Source organism: Vulpes lagopus, chromosome 3, assembly GCF_018345385.1.
Source record: "Vulpes lagopus strain Blue_001 chromosome 3, ASM1834538v1, whole genome shotgun sequence".
In the NCBI taxonomy this organism is placed as follows: Eukaryota; Metazoa; Chordata; class Mammalia; order Carnivora; family Canidae; genus Vulpes; species Vulpes lagopus.
Window position 1 is genome coordinate 68,168,323 of NC_054826.1, and position 23,115 is coordinate 68,191,437.

The 23,115-nt window shown below is 40.0% G+C and overlaps 1 protein-coding gene and 1 long non-coding RNA gene across 4 annotated transcripts in view; one reads left to right on the plus strand and one right to left on the minus strand.

Annotated features, from left to right (window-relative positions):
• LOC121487263 overlaps window positions 1–23,115 on the plus strand; it is a 55,996-nt gene that overhangs the window by 13,385 nt on the left and 19,496 nt on the right. The window contains exons 2-4 of one of the 3 annotated variants that reach the window (XR_005986811.1): window positions 15,189–15,312; window positions 21,894–21,954; window positions 22,292–22,712. This is a non-coding gene — a long non-coding RNA (uncharacterized LOC121487263). Of the gene's footprint in view, window positions 1–15,188; window positions 15,313–21,893; window positions 21,955–22,291; window positions 22,713–23,115 lie in introns of those variants that run through there. The other 2 variants (XR_005986812.1, XR_005986813.1) reach the window with 2 other exon arrangements.
• Window positions 6,558–21,203, minus strand: SRGN (serglycin). The gene is made up of 3 exons (XM_041748782.1): window positions 21,048–21,203; window positions 11,542–11,686; window positions 6,558–7,494 (listed from the first exon to the last, which is right to left on the minus strand). Exons 1-3 carry the CDS (start codon window positions 21,121–21,123, stop codon window positions 7,239–7,241), a joined length of 477 nt encoding a protein of 158 aa, XP_041604716.1. The 5' UTR covers window positions 21,124–21,203; the 3' UTR covers window positions 6,558–7,238.

Here is a 23,115-nt window from a genome sequence, read left to right on the forward strand (position 1 = left end):
ACCACAACCCATGAAACTTGTATATATTCCAATCTTGGGCTACTTCTCTTTCCATACAGAGTAAATGACCAGGTACATCACCTGAAGCTCTGCCCACAGGATTTCCTCTCACAGTTCTTTTCTTTTTTTTCTCTTTTATTATAACTGCTTTCAATACATATTTTTTTAAGATTTTATTTTTAAGTAATCTCTTCACCCAATGTTGGGCTCCATTTATAATCCCAAGATCAAGAGATCATGCTCTACCAACTAAACCAGCCAGACCCCCCTACAATACTTATATTTTTATTTTTCTTAAGATTTTATTTATTTATTCATGAGAGACACAGAGAGAGAGGCAGAGACACAGGTAGAGGGAGAAGCAGGCTCCATGCAGGGAGCCCGACATGGGACTCGATTCCAGGTCTCCAGGATCACACCCTGGGCTGAAGGCGGCGCTAAACTGCTGAGCCACCCGGGCTGCCCAAGCTGATTCTTTAAAAGAATTGCTAAGATTGACAAACCCCTGGCCAGACTTATCAAAAAGAAAAGATAAAGGACCCAAATAAATAAAATTATGAATGAAAGAGATCACAACCAACACCGAAGAAATACAAACAATTATAAGAACATATTATGAGCAACTATATACCAACAAATTAGACAATCTGGAAGAAATGGTTGCATTCCTAGAGATATATAAACTACCAAAACTGGAACAGGAAGAAATAGAAAACCTGAGCAGACCTATAACCAGCAAGGAAATTGAAGCAGTAATCAAAAATCTCCCAACAAACGAGTCCAGAGTCAGATGGCTTCCCAGGGGAATTCTACCAAATATTTAAAGAAGAATTAATGCCTATTCTTCTGAAGTTGTTTCAAAAAATAGAAATGCAAGACGCCTGGGTGGCTCACCAGTTGAGTGTCTGCCTTTGGCCCAGGGCATGATCCTGGAGTCCCAGGATCAATTCCCATGTCAGGCTCCCTGCATGGAGCCTGCTTCTTCCTCTGCCTGTGTCTCTACCTCTCTCTCTCTCTCTCTCTCTCTCTCTCACATGAATAAATAAAATCTTAAAAAAAAAAGAAATGGAAGGAAAACTTCCAAACTCTTTCTATGAGGCCAGCATTACCTTGATCCCAAAACTAGACAAAGACCCCACCAAAAGGGAGAATTACAGACCAAAATCCCTGATGAACATGGATGCCAAAATTCTCACCAAGATACTAGCTAATAGGATCCAAGAGTACATTAAAAGAATTATTCACCATAACCATGTGGGATTTATTCCTGGGCTGCAAGAGTGGCTCAACATCCACAAAGCAATCAATGAGATATACTACATTAATAAAAGAAAGAACAAGAACCATATGATCCTCTCAATACATGCAGAAAAAACATTTGCCAAAGTACAGCATCCTTTGTTGATTAAAACTCTTCATGGTGTAGGGATAGAGGGAATATATGAAAAGCCCACAGCAAATACCATGCCTGGCTTCAGCTTCACAGCACCGACTGATTCTCTTGTTAGGGGCTATGTAGTTGGTGACTTTAAGTTGAAGCCAGTTCTCATTTACCACTCCAAAAGTCCTAGGGCCCTTAAGAATTATGTTAAATCTACTCTGCCTGTGCCCTATAAATGGCACAGTAAAGAAAACAGTCAATAAAACCAAAAGGCAACTTACAGAATGCGAGAAGGTATTTTTGCAAGTGATATATCAGATAAAGGGCTAGTATCCAAAATCTATAAAGAACTTATCAAACTCAACACCCAAAGAGCAAATAATCCAATCAAGAAATGGGCTGAAGACATGAACAGATGTATCTCCAAAGAAGACATACAAATGGCCAACAGACACATGAAAACATGCTCGTCACTTGGCATCACGGAAATACAAATCAAAACCACAATGAAGAAAAAAAAAAAACACCACAATGAGATATCCCCTTAAACTGTTGGTAAGAATGCAAACTGGTACAGCCACCCTGGAAAACAGTATGAAGGTTCCTCAAAAAGTTGAAAATAGAGCTACTTTATGACCCATCAATTGCACTACTGGGTATTTACCCCAAAGATACAAATGTAGTGATTTGAAGGGACACCTGCATCATCCCAATGTTTATAGCAGCAATGTCCACAATAGCCAAACTATGGAAAGAGCCAGATGTCCATCAACATATAAATGGACAAAGAAGATGTAGCATATATGTATATAGATATAGATATAAATATAGATACAGACACAGATAACATATATAGACATAGATATATACAATGGACTACTACTCAGCCATCAAAAAATGACATCTTGCGATTTGCAACGTGGTTGGAACTAGAGGATATTATGCTAAGTGAAATAAGTCAATCTATCATATGATCTCACTCATGTGGAATTTAAGAAAGAGGTTCATAGGGAAAGAGGAAAAAATAAAACAAGACGTATTCAGAGAGGGAAACAAACCATAAGAAGCTTCATCATAGAAAACTAAGTCACTAGAGGGGAGGGGGTATGAAGGAGGGCATATGATGTAATGAGCACTGGGTATTATATAAGACTGATGAATCACTGACCTCTACCTCTGAAACCAATAATACAATATATACAATATATGTTGATGAATTTAAATAAAAAATTTTAAAAGATGTTCATATAAAAAAAGGAGAAAGCAAAATAGCCTTATGTGAATATGGAGAAAGTTTGAGTGGTCTGGATAGAAGATCAGACCAGCCACAACATTCCCTTAAGCCAAAACCTAATCCAGAGCAAGGCCCTAACTCTCTTCAATTCTGTGAAGGCCAAGAAAGGGGAGGAAGCTGCAGAAGAAAAGTTTGAAACTAGCAGGGGTTGGTTCTCAAGGTTTAAGGAAAGAAGCTGTCTCCATAATATCCAAATGCAAGATGAGGAGTTGCCTGGGTGGTTCAGTCAGTTAAGCATCTGACTCTTGATTTCAGCTCAGGTCATGAACTCAGGGTCGTGAGATCAAGCCCCAAGTCAGGCTCATGCACTGGGCATGGAGCCTGCTTAAGATTCTCATTCTCTCTCTCTCAAAGAAAAAAAAAAAAGCTGAGGAACAAGTGCTGATGTAGAAGGTGCAGCAGTTTATCCAGAAGATCCAGCTAAGGTATAATTCATGAAAGTGGCTGGCTACACTCAATTAAAGATTTTCAATATAAACGAAACAGTCTTCTACTGGAAGAAGATGCTGTATAGGACTTTCATAGCCAGAGAAAAATCAATGCCTGGCTTCAAAGCTTCACAGCACTGACTGATTCTCTTGTTGGGGCTATATAGCTGGTGACTATAAGTTGAAGCCGCTTCTCATTTACCACTCCAAAAATCCTAGGGCCCTTGAGAATTATGTTAAATCTACTCTGTCTGTGCTCTATAAATGGAACAAACCCTAGATAATAGCACATCTGTTTACAGCGTGGTTTACTGAATATCTTAAGCTCACTGTTGAGACCTACTTGCTTAGAAAAAAAAAAAGATTTATTTCAAAATGTAACTACTCATTGACCATGCACCAGGTCACCCAAGATCTCTAATGGAGATGTACAAAGAAGCTAATGTTATTTTCATGCCTACAAATACAACATCTATCCCACCGCCCTGGATCAAGGAATCATTTAGACTTGAAAGTCTTAACATTTAAAGAAATATATATCTTAAGGCTATAGCTACCATAGATAGTGATCATCTGATGAATCTGCACAAAGTAAATTGAAAACCTTCTGTAAAAGATTCACCATTCTAGATACCATTAAGAACATTCATGACTCATGAGAAGTAGTCAAAATATCAACATCAATAGGGTTGTGGAAGAAGTTGATTCTGACCTCATAGATAACTTTCAGGGATTCATGACTCCAGGGGAGGAGGTAACTGCTGATGTGGTGGAAATAGCAAGAGAACTAGAAGTAGGAATGGAGCCTGGAGATGGTACTGCATGACTGCAATCTCATGACCAAACTTGAACAGATGAGGAGTTGCTTCTTATTGATGAGCAAAGAAAGTTTCTGGAAGTGGAAACTATTCCTGGTGAAGATGCTATGAAGATGGTTGAAATGATAACAAAGGATTTAGAATATTACATCAACTCAGTTGATAAAGCAGCAGCAGGGTTTGAGAGGATGGACTCCAGGTTTGGTTTTTTTTTTAAGATTTTATTTATTTATTCATAGAGATGCAGAGAGAGAGAGGCAGAGACACAGGCAGAGGGAGAAGCAGGCTCCATGCAGAGAGCCTGACGTGGGACTCGATCCAGGGTCTCCAGGGTCACGCCCTGGGCTGCAGGTGGCGCTAAACTGCTGCGCCACCGGGGCTGCCCTGGACTCCAGTTTTGAAAGAAGTTCTACTGTGGGTAAAATGCTATCAAACAACATCACATGCTACAAAGAACCATCCATGAAAGGAGGAGTCGATCATTGTGGCAAAATTGTTTTATTTTAAGAAATTGCTGCACCCTCCCAATCTTCAGCAACCACCATTCTGTACAGTCAACAGGCATCAACATCAAGGTAAGACACTTCACTAGCAAAAAGATTATGACTCACTGAGAGTGGTTAACATTTCTTGGCAATAAAGTATTTTTAAAGTGTGTACATTGTTTTTGTAGATGTAACACAATTGCATACTTCATAGACTACAGTATAGTGTAAATATAACTCTTACATGGAATGGGAAACCAAAAAATTAATTGGACTCACTTTATTGCAATACTCACTTTATTGTGGTCTGGAACTGAACTTGTAGCATGTCTGACGTATGCCAGAATGCTGCAGAGGAAGCCCATTTGTATTCATATTCAGCCTTTAATTCATTATCCTTGATTTTTCATTATCTCTTTTAAAAAGTATTAATTGCCTCCAGCAATAGCCATCTAATACTATTGTCTTTATGTTACTACTTCCTCATATTTCTCAATGCCTCATATACTACACCCTGGTACACTTCCTTATGCTGGTATACCATCCCAGTCCATCATCAGTGAAAATTTTAACAACCTGTGCTGCATCTGTGACCAGGAATGGGGTCCTCATTGCCAGCCAGGCAGCAGGGGATCTAGCTCCAAAAATCCCATTTTAAAGATTTTATTTATTTATTTGAGAGAGAGAGAAACAGCGTGTACATGAGAAGTGGGGAGGGGCAGAGGAAGAGGGAGAAGCAGACTCTCCACTGAGTAGGGACTCAATCCCAGGACCCGGAGATCATGACCTGATCATGACCTGAGCCGAAGGCAGGCACTTAACTGACTGAGTCACCCAGGTGCCACATAAATCCCATTTTAGTATCTGCTTTCTACCCCTCCGGGCACCAATTGTCAAAGGTTGGATTCTTCATGGAGCAATGTAGAGAGTTTCTAAGGGAGCACTCTCAGGATAGGTATCTGTAAGGGGAATGAAAGGAAGCAAGACTAAGTAAAGGAAGAAACTGCATGCAAAGCAGTCCCAACGAAGTATTGGCTGACCTGTGAAGAAGCTCTAAATCTGTGATGGTCCTTCTGAATTTCCTCAAGTTCGGGAAGCACCTGGCATTCAGATGTCTACATCAACTAGTCATTAGATGCAGTCTGCCCTGGGAAAGTGTGTGGCCTTGAACAAGATGGATTTTTTCAGCAGAGATTGATTTGAATAGATCCTCAGTTCTGAACTGGTGATCTGGACTGTGTAGAGCAAGATTCATGACAAAGATGCTGGCAAGCTTTTCAGAACTCAGGGGAACAGAGATGGGAATAGCCTTCAAGAAGAGGAAGTGCTTGAACAAGAATAAGCTTCTTGCTTTCCCATAATTGTTTTCTTGATTTGCTAGTTTTGGGGTTTTTTTAAAACAAATGTTTGGGGTTTTAAGATTTTATTTATTTACTCATGAAGGGATCCCTGGGTGGTGCAGCGGTTTGGCGCCTGCCTTTGGCCCAGGGCGCGATCCTGGAGACCCGGGATCGAATCCCACGTCGGGCTCCCGGTGCATGGAGCTTGCTTCTCCCTCTGCCTATGTCTCTGCCTCTCTCTCTCTCTCTCTCTCTGTGACTATCATAAATAAATAAAAATTTAAAAAAAAGAATATTTACTCATGAAAAACACACACAGAGAGAGAGAGAGAGAGAGAGAGACATAGGCAAAGGAGAAGCAGGTTCATTGCAGGGAGCCCAATGTGGGACTTGATCCCAGGACCCCAGGATCATGACCCAAGCTGAAGGCAGACACCCAACCACTGAGCCACCCAGGTGCCCTACATGGTGGCTTTATTTATTTTTTATTTTTTAAAAAAATTTTATTTATTCATGAGACACACAGAGAGAGAGGCAGAGACACAGGCAGAGGGAGAAGCAGGCTCCCTGCAGGGAGCCTGATGCAGAACTTGATCAGGACTCTGGGATCATGACCTGAGCCAAAGGCAGACACTCAACCACTGAGCCACCCAGGTACCCCTTGATTTGCTAGTTAATACGATGATTCTAGTTACAAACTGCTCTGTAAAATAATCTCACAGATATTTTATGAATAAGACTTCTAGAAACACCTGAACAAAAATAATTATTTCCTGAGTTTAGAACAAGAGATCCCAGACAGCTTAACACATTGGTTATAGTTCTGCTTTAATAGGGTAATGATTGAAAATACACAGATATCTAAGGAAAAAGTAAAGCAGTATGAAGTAATGAGAGTACAGCTGTTTTTTAATTTGGGTCTTAAGTTTCTCATTGTAACAGCAATCATAGTTCTCAACAATGTCCACCAGCTCTACAAACACATTGGATGGTAAGATAAGAGCAGTACACTTTACACTGGGCTTGTCAAAAACCCACTCTGAATTCACTGTGTGTTTCACCTGGGTTTTCATAAGAGACAAGACATATCTATAATTCACAACCAGAGTCATGTTTCTGAAGACTTACAGAAATATTGCCTGTCAATTTGCCTTTCAAATTTAATTTTTTAAATAGTATAATTTATTCTTTAAGGCAATTTTATAGACATGGGCTTTCTGGTTCATTTCATAGTGATATTGGTTGAACATGATACAAAATACAGGTATTTTCCAGGACAATAGGATAGATAAAGGAAGCTTTAAGAATTCATGAGGGGAAAAAAAAAAAAAAAGAATTCATGAGGGGGGAAAAAGAGTGATAAAACCTAAACTTCTTTTTCAGATGTTTTAAAATTTCTATAAAACCTTTTGTTCCAAAATTAATCACTTAACTATGATACATAAAATATATTGAATGCATTCCCTGACATCAAGATGGGAAACCCTCTCTTTTATATAATAAAATCCTCTTCTGGTCCATCTTGGCCCAAGTCCTGGTTGTCTGAGGGCATATTTCTCTTAAGAGGCCTAAAGTTATCATAAAAATCATTGTTTTCATCTACTGGTTGGTATTCCTGTTCAAGTTCAGGTAAGAAGCCACTTCCAGAGCCACTTCCAGATCCTGAGCCAGAGCCAGAGCCAGAGCCAGATCCAAAGTAGTCCTCAGAAATAGGAAAGATATCATTCAAGTTCTGGGATCTTGACATTCTGAAGATAGAAAAATGAAAAAAAAAAAAACAGTAAAGCTTGAGACATAAGGATAATCATAATAAATTTTTTAAGATAGAAAATTAATGTAGCCATCCAGTTGCTCAAATTAAAAATTAAAGTTTCCCAGTTATTCAGTGCTTTAAAACAAAACAAAAAAAGAAATCTTTCTACATGTTTGCCTATAGTTATTATACTTAACTCATTGCATTTATCAATCAACATCTATGCATTGCAGACTCATATAAACAGTGCTAATTTTCTTATAATTAGTATAGTAATCCTATATTTGGTAAATTTACTTTTAAGAGGTCATTTATTTTTTTAAAAAGATGACTTTTTCCATTTTCTCCCATCAAAGAACCATGCAGAAACCATGCAGAAAGAGACAAACAAGTGTAAGTTAGCCCAGACAGATGACATTATTCTCTAATTTAAAATTTCTACAAAACATCTAATAATTCACAGTGCTTAAACAAACTCATTCTTAAATTCTTTGGAACAAGTTAAATATTATGTTTGCCTCCATATTGACATTCAGTTTCCTCTCAAAAAATGTATTCATTCAGCTGGGTTCAGTTTGTGGTTAGAAGTCCACTCAGCACCAAAGACCAGAGCAATGGTGCTACCCCTCAATGGTAGAACAAGGCAACTAAGTATCAGAGACAAAAATCTAGTTTCATAGTCTATGGGACATTTTTTTTCAGGGAAATAATGGAACTACGGGCCATATAACAGATTAGAGCATCATTAATGCGTGCATTCAGTAAATACTAAACATCTGATCCCTGTTCTAAGTGCCTGGGATAGAATGGGGATTGATAGATGAGGTCCCTGCTCAAGAAATTTATAACTTATTGGGGCAGACAGACAATAAAAAAGGAATAAATCAGGAAAATATGACTTATGATTTTTACTTCTCTTTTGCAGAGAAGTGAAATAGAAGAATGTAATAGAGGGTGACCAGGAGATTAGACTGTGAGGTCAGGAAAAAGGCATCAGAGCTGGAAACAGATGTGGTGGTTACACACACACACACACACACACACACACACACACGTGCACATGCACGCCCATAGTAGAAGCCATGGAACAGGATGTGGCCACCTAAAAAAAACCATGCAGAAAGAGAAGAGGTCCAGGACAGAGCTGGAGCCACACCAATACATTAAACATTGAACAGAGGAGAAAGAACAATGAGGGAAGTAGAAAACTCAAGATAAGGTGGAGCCATGGAAGCCCAGAGAAGAAAGCATTTCAAAGCAGTGGGGGGAGGGAGGCAGTCAACTGTTTTTGAAGATAATGAAGTTGACCAAGTAGAGAAGTAGGTAAGTAAACAGTGGTGGCGTTAACCAGGAATAACTGTGACCTTAGCAAGCATTCTGAGTGGAAGTTCAAGCAAGCAGAAGGGGTAGACGGAGTGGGAGATAGGAAGCATCCCTTTCAGTGTTACTGGGAAGAGGAGCAGAGAACAGAGCAATAGCTGGAAAGGATGCAGAGTCAAAGAAGAGACTTTACCTAACTGTACAAGATGCTAGAGAAATTCAGCACACTTATGGGAAGGAGAACCTAGTTTCAGAGGAGGAATCACAGAACTGAAGTCCTAGAGAAGATGTGTGGGGATAGGATACCCAGTACAAGGAAAAGTGGCCTTAGAAGCTGCCACAGTCAGAGTCCAATCAGGAAACTCATCTAAGTATCTAACACAGGAAATTACTTATACGTGTGATGGAAGAGCAGTGGAAGCCAAATAGGAAACCCAGAGATGAGCGACAATCAGAAACTATTTCTCTCTCTCTGGGCTAAAGGGACAATAGAAGATGGTGGTGTTGCCTGAGCCCAGCATCTGGTGGGAGCTGAAGCCATGGATGACACAGCCCTGCCAGAGGTGCCACCCAAGGCTGGGATTGAGAAGAAACAACCAGTCTCTCCCTGCCTCCCATGCACCGCAGTCTCTCTCCTCTGCCTTCCATTCGCCAAACTCAACCACAAATCTGGGAGCCTAAGAAAGGCAGACGATAGGATGAGCCCGAACCCCACCCCCAACCTAAGAGAGCAAGAAGGGAAAAGGAGAAATAATGGATAGGAGGGTAAATGGGCCCAGGACCAATATAAGAGCAGGGACTGTTCATTCATTCTTAAGTGTCAGGAGTGTGAGAGTAAGAAGAAAAAATTCCTGGCTGAGGAAAGGGAAGATCATAGAGATTTTTTTTTTTAAGATTTTATTTATTCATGAGAGACACAGAGAGAGAGAGAGAGAGGCAGAGAAACAGGCAGAGGGAGAAGCAGGCTCCATGCAAGGAGCCCAACGTGGGACTCGATCCCGGGTCTCCAGGATCACAACCTGGGCTGCAGGCGGCGCTAAATCGCTGCACCACCGGGGCTGCCCGATCATAGAGATTTAAGAAGAGAAGAAATGATGTAAAATAGTTGTTTTGTAAAACTTGCGTTATTCCTCTAACATTTTAGATTTAAATGAATTACTATGGAAACTTATGAGTTCAAATAATGGAGAATGCTATAAACTCAGTTTCAGGCTTAATTCTGTGGACTACAAGTAGAAGCACAGAAGCAGGATTGCAGAGTGGCATTTTGAGGATGGTGATATCCTCTCTCATGCAGCAAATGCCAGTGATGAAGAGAGTCACCAGGATGAGGGCCTTACCTGGTTTGGGCATGAGGATTTATTTACCCTGCTTCAAGGAGAGTGATTTTCTAGGTTTAATCTTCTAAATCTAAATTAAACCTTTTATGATTATCCTTTTCATAATATATTTTTGCTGCATGTTATATAACCTTGATCTTCATTGAAATCATTGATTCTAAGACAATTCAATTTTTGTTACTTAAGAATTCCTACTGATATCTTTTTTTGCAAGTGTAAAGCAGGTTTTGTTTGATCAAGGTTTGGCTTTCTCTTTGACAAGTCATGGCCCATTTATTCTTCCTTTCCCTAATTTCTTGTTTTTTTGTTTGTTTGTTTGTTTGTTTTTGTTTTTGTTTTTATCACTGCTATCTAATCTCAGGACATTTTTTAAAAATATTGTATTTAGGACAGCCCTGGTGGCACAGCGGTTTAGCACCACCTGCAGCCCGGGGTGTGATCCTGGAGACTGGGGATTGAGTCCCACATCGGGCTTCCTGCAAGGAGCCTGCTTCTCCCTCTGCCTGTGTCTCTGCCTCTCTCTCGCTCTCTCTGAATGAATAAATAAATAAATAAATCTTTTTTAAAAATATAAAAATATAAAAATATTGTATTTATTTATTCATGAGAGACACACAGAGAGAGGCAGAGACAGGCAGAGGGAGAAGCAGGCTCCCTGCGAGGAGCCCCATGTGGGACTTGACCCCAGGACCCTGGGGTCACACTCTGAGCTGAAGGCAGATGCTCAACCACTGAGCCACCCAGGTGCCCCTAATCTCAGGACATTTTTATCACCCCTCAAAAATCCTGTACCTGTACTCTCCACTCTGAATTCCTCTTTCTCCTCCAGCCCCCAGTGATCACTGATCTATTTCCTACCTCTATGGATTTGCCTATTCTGGACATTTCATATCAACAGAATCATGCAATATGTGGCTTTTTGTGTCTAGTTTCTTTCACTTTGCATAATGTTTTCAGGATTCATCCATGTTATAGCATGTATCAGTACTTTGTTCCTTTTTTTGGCCAAATAATAGTCCACTTCAGGGATATACTACGTTTTGTTTATCTATTCAGTTGACAGACTTCTGTTGGATTCTAATGTATAACATGCTCCACTTATATAAATAGAATAGCGTTAAATAATTTTCAATACTTGTTGGTGAGGAGTACTTGATCTTTTGTCTTGCTACCATGAAAAGACCTTGCAAAAGTATAAATGAATCATGCATTCTTGCACTCATATACCAGTAAATACAGTACTGTTTTACCATGTACCATGCAATGAAAACCAAACCATCAAAGCAAGGGCCTGAAGAAAAACACTCTGGACAATGCTCCCGTCTCCAAGGCAAGATCTCAACAGAGGTTGGTGAAAGTAAAATCAGAGAAAGTATACTTACGAAGAACGGTCAGTCAGAGGAAAGATTCTGTTGGATTCACCTGGAAGTAGGTCAAACATTGGTTCCTTTTCATCAATGCAGTTTGCGGAATTACTGTCAGGACTGCAGTGTACCCACTGGTATGTGGCTCTCTTCACAGGAGAACCTGTCCAAACAAGGAACCCACATGGTTAATAAGTATCTCATACACAGCTTCTAATCACTCTGTCCCTAAGAAATGTTTGATTAAATTGATTCTGAATTTGGTAGAAGATAAAGTGTGGGCAGGTTTTATGATCATAAATATAACAGGAGTATGCACTGTGTGCCAACCTCTTATATACACTTGTCCTTCCAACAACCCTAAAAAGTAGCCCAGAGTTTAAGGTTAGAATAGGCTTTGGCAATCAGCTGCCTGTAGTAACATCCCAGCTCTACTACTGGTGAGCTGTGAAACCTTCACTTCTCTAAAAGAATAAGTAAATAAATCTAAAAAAAAAAAAAAAAAAAAAAAAAAAAGGAGAAAGAAAGAAAGAATGAGGCAGCTCTCTGGATACTGATATAGCTTCTCCAGGGTAAAAGAAAGTAAGGAACACTGTGCATTGTGTTATAACATTTGTGTGTTTGTGCTTTGAAGACTACACTTACATATATGCTTAAATATATGTATCTTGAACCTCTGAACAGATACACAACAAACTACCTCTGTCAGGGAATTGGTAGGCAGAAGACAGTGGAAGGAAGGACACTGAGTCCAAAATATTCTTTTGAGGGGCACCTGGGTAGCTCAGTGGTTGAGCATCTGCCTTTGGCTCAGGTCGTGATCCTGGAGTCCTGGGATCGAGTCCCACATCAAGCTCCCCATGGGAAGCCTGCTTCTCCCTCTGCCTATGTCTCTGCCTCTCTCTGTGTGTCTCTCATGAATGAATAAAAATCTTTTAAAAATATATATATATATATTCTTTTCAAGCTTTTGATTTTTTTAAATTTATTTATTTATTTATTATTTATGATAGACATAGAGAGAGAGAGGCAGAGACACAGGCAGAGGGAGAAGCAGGCTCCATGCACCAGGAGCCTGACGTGGGATTCGATCCCGGGTCTCCAGGATCGCGCCCTGGGCCAAAGGCAGGCGCCAAACCACTGCACCAGCCAGGGATCCCCAAGCTTTTGATTTTTGAGCCATATATATGTCTTCTCTATTCAAAATTAATGATTTTTATTTTTAACAGGTTCATTGAGGTAGAAATGACATATTATATGCTGTACACATTTAAAGTGTACAGTTTAATGTTTTGACATATCTACACCTGTGGAACCTTCCTCAGGCCATTTTAAAATCCTGCCTAGTCCCCTCCTTCCTCCTGACACATTCCCACAAGCCCCCTACAACCATTAATCCACTATCATTATAAATTAGTTTACATTTTATTTTCTATAATTTTACATAAATGGATTCATACAGCAACTCGTCCGCGGGTTTCCTGACAATGTTTTAACTCAAGGACTAATTGGGAGGACAGTCTGTTTAGATATTCCTTACATCTAGACTGCTTTTGGTTTTATTTTTTAAAATAACACTTATGAAAAAAATAAAATAAAATAATACTTCTGTTAGAAAAAAATATGTGTTCACTCTGGGAAATTTTGAAAAATGTAGCAAACAAAAGAAAAGAAAAATTACCCCTAATCTCATTACTCAACATCCCCAGAGATCATGAATTTTGGAGTTTGGAGGGGTTTTTTTCTCCCCCAAGGTATCTGTTTCTAGGAAAGTATGCACAAGTTATGTCTTGTTCTCTTCTGACAGCAGCTATCAGAGGTTGAAATGTGGAGCTTCTACCAAGGTCAAGTTCACTTTACCTCTCAATAGGATGACCAAGGATTTTGTTCTTAAGAGATTGCAGAACCACAGAACTTTTTGAAAATATCCTTTCTTTATGAGTCTGTATTATGCCAATTTGTGCTCAGCTTTGTCCTAGCTAGTATCTCTGATTAATTTTATAAATACAGCATTACCAAGTTATTGCATCAATATATTTATGATATATATTTAAATATCTATAGATATATAAATAAAACATAATGTATAAAAGATACATATAGCTGTTCACTTTATTATTTATTTAAAATAGGCAAACAGGAAATAACTATATCAAAACATCTGCAAATACTCAGATAATGAGGCACTCATATGAGAAAATATAGACCAAATGGTAAAAAAAAGCAGTGGTTATAGAAAAGACTCTGGACCATCATAGGAAAATCTATATTTAAAAATAGTGGAAAATAAATAAATAAATAAATAAATAAAAATAGTGAGGGAGGGCAGCCCCAGCGGCTCAGCGGTTTAGCGCCACCTTCAGCCCAGGGTGTGATCCTGGAGACCTGGGATCCAGTCCCATGTCTGGCTCCCTGCATGGAGCCTGCTTCTCCCTCTGCCTGTGTCTCTACCCTTCTCTCTCCCTCTCTCTCTCTCTCTCTCTCTCTCTCGAATAAATAAATAAATAAAATCTTTAAAAAGAAATAAATAAAAAATAAAAATAGTGGAAAAGCAGAATTACCACTCTGCATAATAGTTGTTAATGCAACTACTACAAACAGATATTAGGGGGAAATCTGAGGAAATAACACAGAAATATAATGGTGGACTCTGGTGATGTCTCATTTTGTCTTATAAACTTTTATAATTAACAATATTCCTGGTGGAAGGGGAGGAGGGCGGGGGGTGGGGGTGAATGGGTGATGGGCACTGAGGGGGGCACTTGACGGGATGAGCACTGGGTGTTATTCTGTATGTTGGCAAATTGAACACCAATAAAAAATAAATTTATTATAAAAAAGGAAAAAAACAAAAAACAAAAAAAACAATATTCCTTTAAAAAATAAAAGATTCTAATGTAGAAAGTAAATATTCTCTCTTTCTTCCTATCTTTCTTTCCTTTGTAACTACTATTCTATCACAATCTTCCCCATGGTTCCTGAATATCACTTACCATATTGGTCTGGGATAGCTAGTCATTCGAAATGGGTTAACTGGGCATCCCTGGTGGTGTAGCGGTTTAACACCACCTTCAGCCCAGGGCCTGATCCTGGAGACCGGGAATCGCGTCCCGCATCGGGCTCCCTGCATGGAGCCTGCTTCTCCCTTTGCCTGTGTCTCTGCATCTCTCTCTCTCTCTCTCATGAATAAATAAATAAAATATTTTAAAAAAACAAAATGGGTTAACTCTGTCACTGCCTGGAGACTGGAGGTAAGGTAGCAAGATGACACCCACTGTCTGTCTTCTGTCCTTGACCAACTTACTTAACCTCCCTGTACTTCAATTTCTTCATCCATAGAATGGGGACAGTAATAGATCTAATAATGAGATATAAATGCTAGGTTCTTAGAATAATACCCACCACCATGGTCAGAGCTCTTTAAATGGTAACTTCCCTGATGAGGAAGAAGACCAAGGAACCAATCTCTGCTAGTGGACAGCTTATAGAGATCAAAATTTAAGTACTCATTCTACCATTCATCTTTCAAAGATGAATAATAGTGTCCCAAAAAGTTCCCGTTCAAATGAGACAAAAGTATGTAAAACATCTAGCACAAATCTTTGCGCATGGCATTTAGTATGTTTTCTCTTTCTTTTTCCTTCACTGATCCTTTCCTGAAGCAGCCTAAGTTTGGACCTGGTTGTTACATAGAAGCCCCGCGTTGCAGGTAGCATAAAAAAAATCCAACACCTCCAGCAGAGGGCGACAGCTTCACACTCTGCTGGCTAGGACAGCGCTGCCCAATAGGTAAGACACCCACGTATGGAATTTTCATGTTCTAGCAGACCTAATTTTAAGTCAAAAAGACAAGTAAAAGTAATGTCAACACATTTTACTTAGCCAATTTATTCAGATATCACAATTTAACATATAAACAATATAAAAGTTATCAAGGAGTATCTTACATTTTTCTTTCATGTAAATCTCCAAATCTGGGGTATATTTTGCACTTATAGCACATTGCAGTTTGGACTTGCCACATTTCAAGTGCTTGGTGGACAGAATAGGTCTAGGCATTCACCTTTACATGAAATTGATGTGCTGAATATCAAACTGAGGTAATATTTGCATAGATAGGAAGTTAAACAGAAAAGTAAAACTAAAACTTTGTAAGGAAGCATCCGGGTGAAAGACCATATCTTTTCACTGGTATAACAAATGCACCTCTGGCAAATTAGTGAAAACAAATTCTAAAATACAAAATTACTCCCCAGAATTCAAATTTCTTTTGAAACGTATAAGGAGGGACTTCTTGGGGTGCCTGACTGGCTCAGTTGGTAGAGTCTGTGACTCTTGATCTCAGGGTTATAAATTCAAGCTCTCTACACTTTGGGTGTAGAGATTACTTAAAATCTTTTTTTTAAAAATGAGGGGCTTTGCTTCAGGGGGTGATGAAAATGTTCTAAAATTGACCATGGTGATAGTTGCATGTATCTGTATTTTTTAAAAAGATTTTATGTATTTATTTGAGAGTGAGAGACTTGGAGAGCACAAGCCAGGAAGAGAGGGAGCAAGAGAGGGAGAAGCAGACTCCCTGCCAAGCAGGGAACAGGGCTCAATCCCAGGACCCTGGGATCATGACCTGTGCTAAAGGCAGACACTTGACCTACTGAGCCACCCAAGCGCCTCTAAATGCTTTAATGGATGAACTGTACGGTTTGTGAAGGCTATGTCAATAAAGCTGTTTAAAAACTTGTAAAGAGGGTCGCCTGGGTGGCTCAGCGGTTGAGCAGCTGCCTTTGGTTCAGGGCGTGAGCCTGGAGTCAGAGATTGAGTCTCTAGTCGGGTGGAGCCTGCTTCTCCCTCTGCCTAAGTCTCTGCCTCTCTCCTTCTGTGTCTCTCATGAATAAATAAGTAAAATCTTTTTTTAAAAAATAAAAACTTGTGAAGAAACCAAAGGTAGAGGTCCCCTCCCTCACTCCCACCAAAAGTTTATCTAATTTGGGGCTAATCCTTTTCAGTAGGCTTTAAATAAAGAGCATGGTTACAGACACAAAGTTCCCTGCATATCTGTTGAAGGATGTTGGCAGGATGTGAATTCAACAGTTTCTTTCAGCTCCTGACGTTGTGGGAATACCTTAACTTTATCTTGCTTGAGAGAAATGTCTTACCATAATTGAAAAAAAAAAAAAAAAAACTAAAGGGAGAATGCTAGCGGACACAAAGGTTATCTTTCTCAAAGGCCCCACCTACTAGATCTGCTGGATTCCAGGGAAAAGAATGGTGTTTATTTAGAATTCTTTCCCTCACTGTCCCTCACCACACACACAGTTGCTAGTCCTGCTTTACAAAAATGCTTTCTGTGAATGAACATTACTCCAGTCATCTCTCTGCATCTTTTTTTCAAAAATATTTTTATTCCCTTTTTATTCTATTATTTTTTTAAGTAGATCTCCATGTTCAACATGGGGCTCAAACTCAGAACCATGAGATCGAATCACATGTTCTACCAACTGAGCCAGCCAGATGCTCCTCTCTGCATCTTTTTATATCATAGTACCAAATTTCCCCTCCAACAACATCACAATTTACCAATTTCCTATTTTTTTTAAGATTTTATTTATTTATTTATTCATGAGAGACACAGAGAGAAAGGCAGAGACATAGGCGGAGGGAGAAGCAGACTCCCCGCAAGGAGCCCGATGCGCGACTCAATCCCAGGACCCCAGGATCATGACCTGAACTGAAGGGAAATGCTCAACCACTGAGCCACCCAAGCACCCCCCAATTTTCTATCTTACTGGAGAGTTGCTACAGGTGTGTTACAGAAACTTAAGCAGAAAATGCTATGAGGGGGGTGGTTAAAAGACCATTTTGTTCATTGTTTTGGTAGCATTGAAACAGACATCATTGCCCTACTGGGCAATCAACTCTACAAGATAGATAAGGTTCCCCCACCCTTGTATGGTTTGACAACTATTTATGTTCTAAGTTTACTTTCAATTTCTCACTCTCTATCCCTCAATTCAGTGGTAAACTTCATAACAAGTTTATAGTTAAAGCAAAGTTTTTTGTTTTAAATAAAATCTTGGGGTGCGTAGCTGGTTTACCCCGTAGAGAATGCAACTCTTGATCTTGAGGTCATAAATTCAAATCCCACATTGGGTGTAGTGATTACTTTAAAAATAAAATCCTTAAAGGTATGCCTAGGTGGCTCAGTCAGTCAAGCACTTGACTCTTGTTCTCAGCTTAGTTCTTGATCTCAAGGTCATGAGTTCAAGCCCTCATTGGGCTCCATTATGAGTGTGGAGCCTACTTAAGAAAAAGATATTTAAAAAGAGAGGAAGAAAGAAAGAAAATCTCTAATCCACCTAGAAGACAGCCAAGTTGCAGGAGAAAGTTAATTCTGCCCTGAAATCAGATGACCATTTCTGTCTGGTATTAATTAGTTGTAATGGCCTAAAGCAAATTTCAAATATTTTGCAAGAGGTTGATCTGCAGAGCAAATGAGGTGGTAAATGCAAGATCAGTTTTCTCCTCTATAAATTGATGTTAATTCCTCCTCACAGGGAATACGATGGTCATTTACAAGAGAACAAACATGAAATCACTGTGCAAATAACAGCACACATGGGTAGAATCTGTATCTACTATAATCTAAGAGTGTGGAGTGAGTGCATGATCCGGCCACACCTGCTCATGGATTTTCCATTTTCTCTCTTTATGGGCATCTTTTTAAAAAAGAGGTAATAAAAGAGTTTAGGATTCACAGACCCTATCAAGAATCAGCAATCCCCTAGAGTTCTACATTAAATCGATAGCCACCTGTGCTCTCCAGGATCCCCATGCAATGCCAAATTTCCCATTCTTTGCACCTGATAGACACAATTTTACATCATGTCTTTACTTGGGTTTGACTTATAGTAACTGATATGGGCTGAGTTATGTCCCTTCAATTCATATGTTGAAGTCCTAAATCTCAATACCTCAAAATGGAATTGTGTTTGGAGATAGGTCCTTCAAAGAGGTATTAAGTTAAAATGAGTTCATTTGGATGAGCCCTAATCCAATAAAGCTGGTGTCCTTCTAAGAAGAGGAAATCAAAACACAGACACACAGAGAAAGGACAATGTGAAGACACAGAAAATGGGCTTCTGCAAGCCAAGGAGAGAGGCTTCAAAATGAAATCAGTTCCACTGACGTCTTGATCTTGGCCTTCCAGCCTCCAGAAATGTGAGGAAACATTTCTGTTAAGCTCCACCAGTCTGGGTACTGTGCAGCCTTAGTAAACTAATACAGTCACCTAAGATGTTTTGAATATGTTCAGTAAAAAACAAGCCAAAAGCCTCGTTTGAGCAGTGCAGTCAAACCAATGATTTAAATATTTAAACCTTTTTTTTTTAAGATGGTGAAAGAATACTATCGAATCCTATCTGGCATCACAAGAATGTATGGGGAAATAGTGGCGTGGCTCTGCATTACTGCCTTGAGCTGCTGTCACACACGCAGCCATGGGTGGGCATCTATTCCCCTTCTTATTCAGATGTAGGCACAAACCCTTAATTCCAAACACCAAGTGCACTCCTCCTTTGGAAATACCCTAGTTTTTCAGTTCATTCATTCTATCTATTTTGGTTCCTTTTCCAACAAAGAGCTAAACCTACCAGATGATGACATAAATGCTAGTACTTTATACGATTTCATAATGATTTCTTCACTTCTTTCTGATGAATCACCTACTACATAAGGAACGTTTTTGTCTATTTAAAGATTTTATTTATATATTTGAGAAAGAGCATGAGCAGGGGCAGAGGGAGAGGGAGAAGCAGACTCCCTGCTGAGCAGGGAGCCCTGACATGACGCGGGGCTGGATGCCAGGACCCCAGAATCACGACCTGAGCCACCAAGGCACCCAGGAATGTTTCTGTTTCAATTCTAGGTTTACCTACTGAATCGTAGTGGGGAGTGTGATATTTTGGGGAAATCTTGAATATGTAAAGACTGACTTAGTTCTGGCAGGGGTAGACCCTTCACCACCACCACCAACTGGTCACTCAGGTCTGCTACATATATAGACCTCATTACTCTGGGTCTTGTCAGAACATATTAGGGAATTATTTCATCAAGTTCAAGATTTTCCCTAAAAGATCCAAGCGTATTCCCTAAAATCAGTAATGTTTTGTACTTTAAAAAATACAGATTAGTAAAAAAGTTTCAGCAACACTTGCTGTTATTTTCAATAATTGCATAACAAGAAGAAAATTATTTTATAAATTCCAGTACATAATGAATGTATGTGAGATTATCTGTACGATCTCATTTCCATCAGAAGTAAGAGCAAGACAACTAGAAGTCACTTTGAAGAAATAAATCCAGTACATATGTTGTCACTGTGAGTCAATATTTCCTGTACAAATTGGGGGAACTTAAATATTTTTCTACTACAAATTCTCCCATCTATATATCAGGCCATGACCTTCTGCCTTATTTAGACATAATCCCTTATTTACCAAAGGAGAAAAAATTATATATATTTTTTACAAACTGATCCTTTCTGTTATCTTAGTCATAAGGATTAGAAGTTGTTTCAGTCTGACTAAACAACCCTGAATGATAAAGAAATCTAACAAGAAATTTCCAGATGTAATGTATCTCCGAGCAACAGCACAAACACTAAAATTCTTTGGTCTCTCTTTAAACTGGGAGCGTCTGTACTATGTCTAACCACAATTGAATTTTCACTAAGAACTAAATTAGAAAAAAAAGGAAAAAATTGAAATTTACTCTGATTTTTAATATCTGTCATTTCCCACTATTGCAGTAATTACGACACCACCATAATATATTAAAACTTGAGACTGGGATGCCTGCGTGGCTCAGTGGTTGAGCCTCTGCCTTCGGTTCAGGGTGTGATCCTGGGGTTCCGGGATGGAGTCCCACACCAGGCTCCCTGAATGGAGCCTGCTTCTGCCTCTGCCTGTGTCTTTGCCTCTCTCTGTGTCTCTCATGAATAAATAAATAAAATATAAAATAAAACTTGGGACTGATATAAACCCTTAGGGACAGGTCAACATGCCAAAACACTCAGCAGTGCTATCTTCAACAGATAGGTCATTTTCTATATTCCTTTCTTGAGTTTTTTCAAATTTGTAGCGTAAAATTCAATTCAATTAACACATAGTGTATGATTAGTTCCAAGGTAGAATTTAGTGATTTATCAATTGACCTTCTTGAATTTTTATTTTTTTTTCCTTGTTGAATTTTTAAAAGTTCATTGACTATACCTGTTCATCCAACAATAAAATAGCGAGTCGCAATCATTGTGAGACTTTACAAGGCTACACCTGCCTCAGAGTTTCACTTTTCTTGGTACCAAACTTAACCAAACTCGCATTAGGGACTTCAGCCCACCCCCCAAATCCTTTCTCTTTGCCTCCTTTCCCATAATATAATACATTCTGTACCTTAAAATGAATACAATCATTTGTGTGGATCCCCAGGGCTTACAAAGATTACAGGGGGACAAGATTCCTGGGTCTTACCTTGAACTGAAAAATCCAAAACCAGGAGGAGGGCAAGAGCCAGTACAAGCCTACTGCCCTGGAGGAGCAACTGCATCGTGACCAGTTAACTTCAGTTCTACTGCTCACACACCAACCTCACGATTAGGAAATGTAGCAGGGTGCACTCTGTCCCTTTTAGAAAAAGTTCCAAAACCTCAAACCCTGCCCAGAACACACGTCACAATTTCCTGAACAAATAGAAAGAGATCCACATCAAAACCCAGAACGATAAAAAAAAAGAAGAAGAAGACAGCAAACTAACTATTCATACCCATTATGAAACTGCACTGGACTCTCCCCAGGTCTGCTTTTTCAAAAGTTTTGTTGTTTGTCACTTGCCTATTAGTAATTTTTTCCCACTAAAACGGTAGAATCAACATTCAGTACAGTCTGTTTTTCCTTTCTTCAATAAATAATCTAAACACAAGTTTGTTAAAGAGTCTGTTGTACTGGGGACGAGTGGGAGCTAAGGTGCTGCCTTTTCATCGCTGAGGACCTTCATCATAAAGTACTAATTTTCTTTTTCATCGGGCTTAGCATAACTCACTGAGTCAAGCTCAAGAAGTGAAAGTTCAAAGCTGAGTTCTCATCTACAAATAAGTCTTCTCAGATTTCAGATAACTGGTTTCTTATTGGACGCAGATGCTTCCACTGGATCCCTGGCTCTCCCTCTACCTCAACAGTGAGTGAGGATTTTGGGTTGCCAAGAGCTAGGTAAAACAGGAAAAAAAAAAAAAAAATGATCTTGCATTTCTTTGCTCTTTCACACAAAGTATTTCTTATCAATTTGATTCCTTTTATACTTTTCATCTTTTCTCTTGATAGAATTGCCCAACTTGACCTTGGGGTCCTCTGGCCGGGAAGAAGCCAGGGAATCAGAAACAAGGTGTGTGTGTGGGGGGTCCTCTCAGTGGGCTGCTGGAGCTAAGAAAACACACTGGCCTCTGCCCCCTTCTCCAGGTCCTGGGGATCATACCTACACTTCTGGAGGCCAGAGGAAGCCTGGGTATAGACAATACACACGGGAGTTTATCTTGTGTTCTGGCCCCGGGGGTGCACACTGTTTCCTTCTATTCAAGGCTCTCCCCCTGGATGTGCCTCTCCCTACAGGCCCCCTTGCCAGGCACACACTCGCCCTCCAGACCTCTGGCGGGAGGGAGGAGTTTCCCTTCTCTTGTCTTCAGCTTCCTGCTGATTCCTTTACCATTTCCTGCCAAGGACAGGCCTCAGAACCTAATCGCTGGGTGGCTGTGGTGAAGTCCATGAGGGTCCTCAGAACCAGCTAGAAGAGCGTCCGGGGGCTCCTCTTCAGTTGGAACCAGCCCCCAAATTCACAAACCCAGTGAACTCCCCACTGTGGAGAGTGGTTTCAGCTTGAAGTAACAGCCTTCATCGTCGGTCCCTTTTAACCCTATCTCCCAATTTAAAACCCTGGCAGCAGAACACTAATCCCCGTCAGTAGCTTCCGTAAACCCTGCAAAGCCTCAGAACTGGTAGAGCTCGAGCTTCACCGTGGTCATTTGGGCGGCCTTTTATATTTCCGTCCTTCATTTTTTTTCTTTTATGGGCCTTGGTAATTCTTAGAAAATGGCTCAGGGGCGCCTGGGTGGCTCAGTGGTTGAGCGTCTGCCTTTGGCTCAGGTCGTGATCCTGGGGTCCTGGGATGGAGCCCCACATGAAGCTCCCCTCAGGGAGCCTGCTTCTCCCTCTGCCTATGTCTCTGCCTCTCTCATGAATAAATAAATAAAATCTTTTAAGAAAAAGAAAATGGCACAGTCTTCTCAAACATTTCTCTTCTCCCACTGACACTGACAACCGGCTGTTTCTTTTCCAAGGTAGCCATCCTTCACTTGCATGTCCGTAGTCCCTGCTTCAAGTTGTAGAGGAGGGAGACAAACTAGTGGTGGCCAGAAGTCCTGGGGCCCAGCTTGCCTCCCTTACTTAGCAACTGAGAGATGGTGGCCACCTCCTTGGTGCTGTCCTTCTAGTACTGACAGTGGTGAGGAAAGCCAACGAGAGGAGCCCAGGAAAGCTCGTGGCACCCACT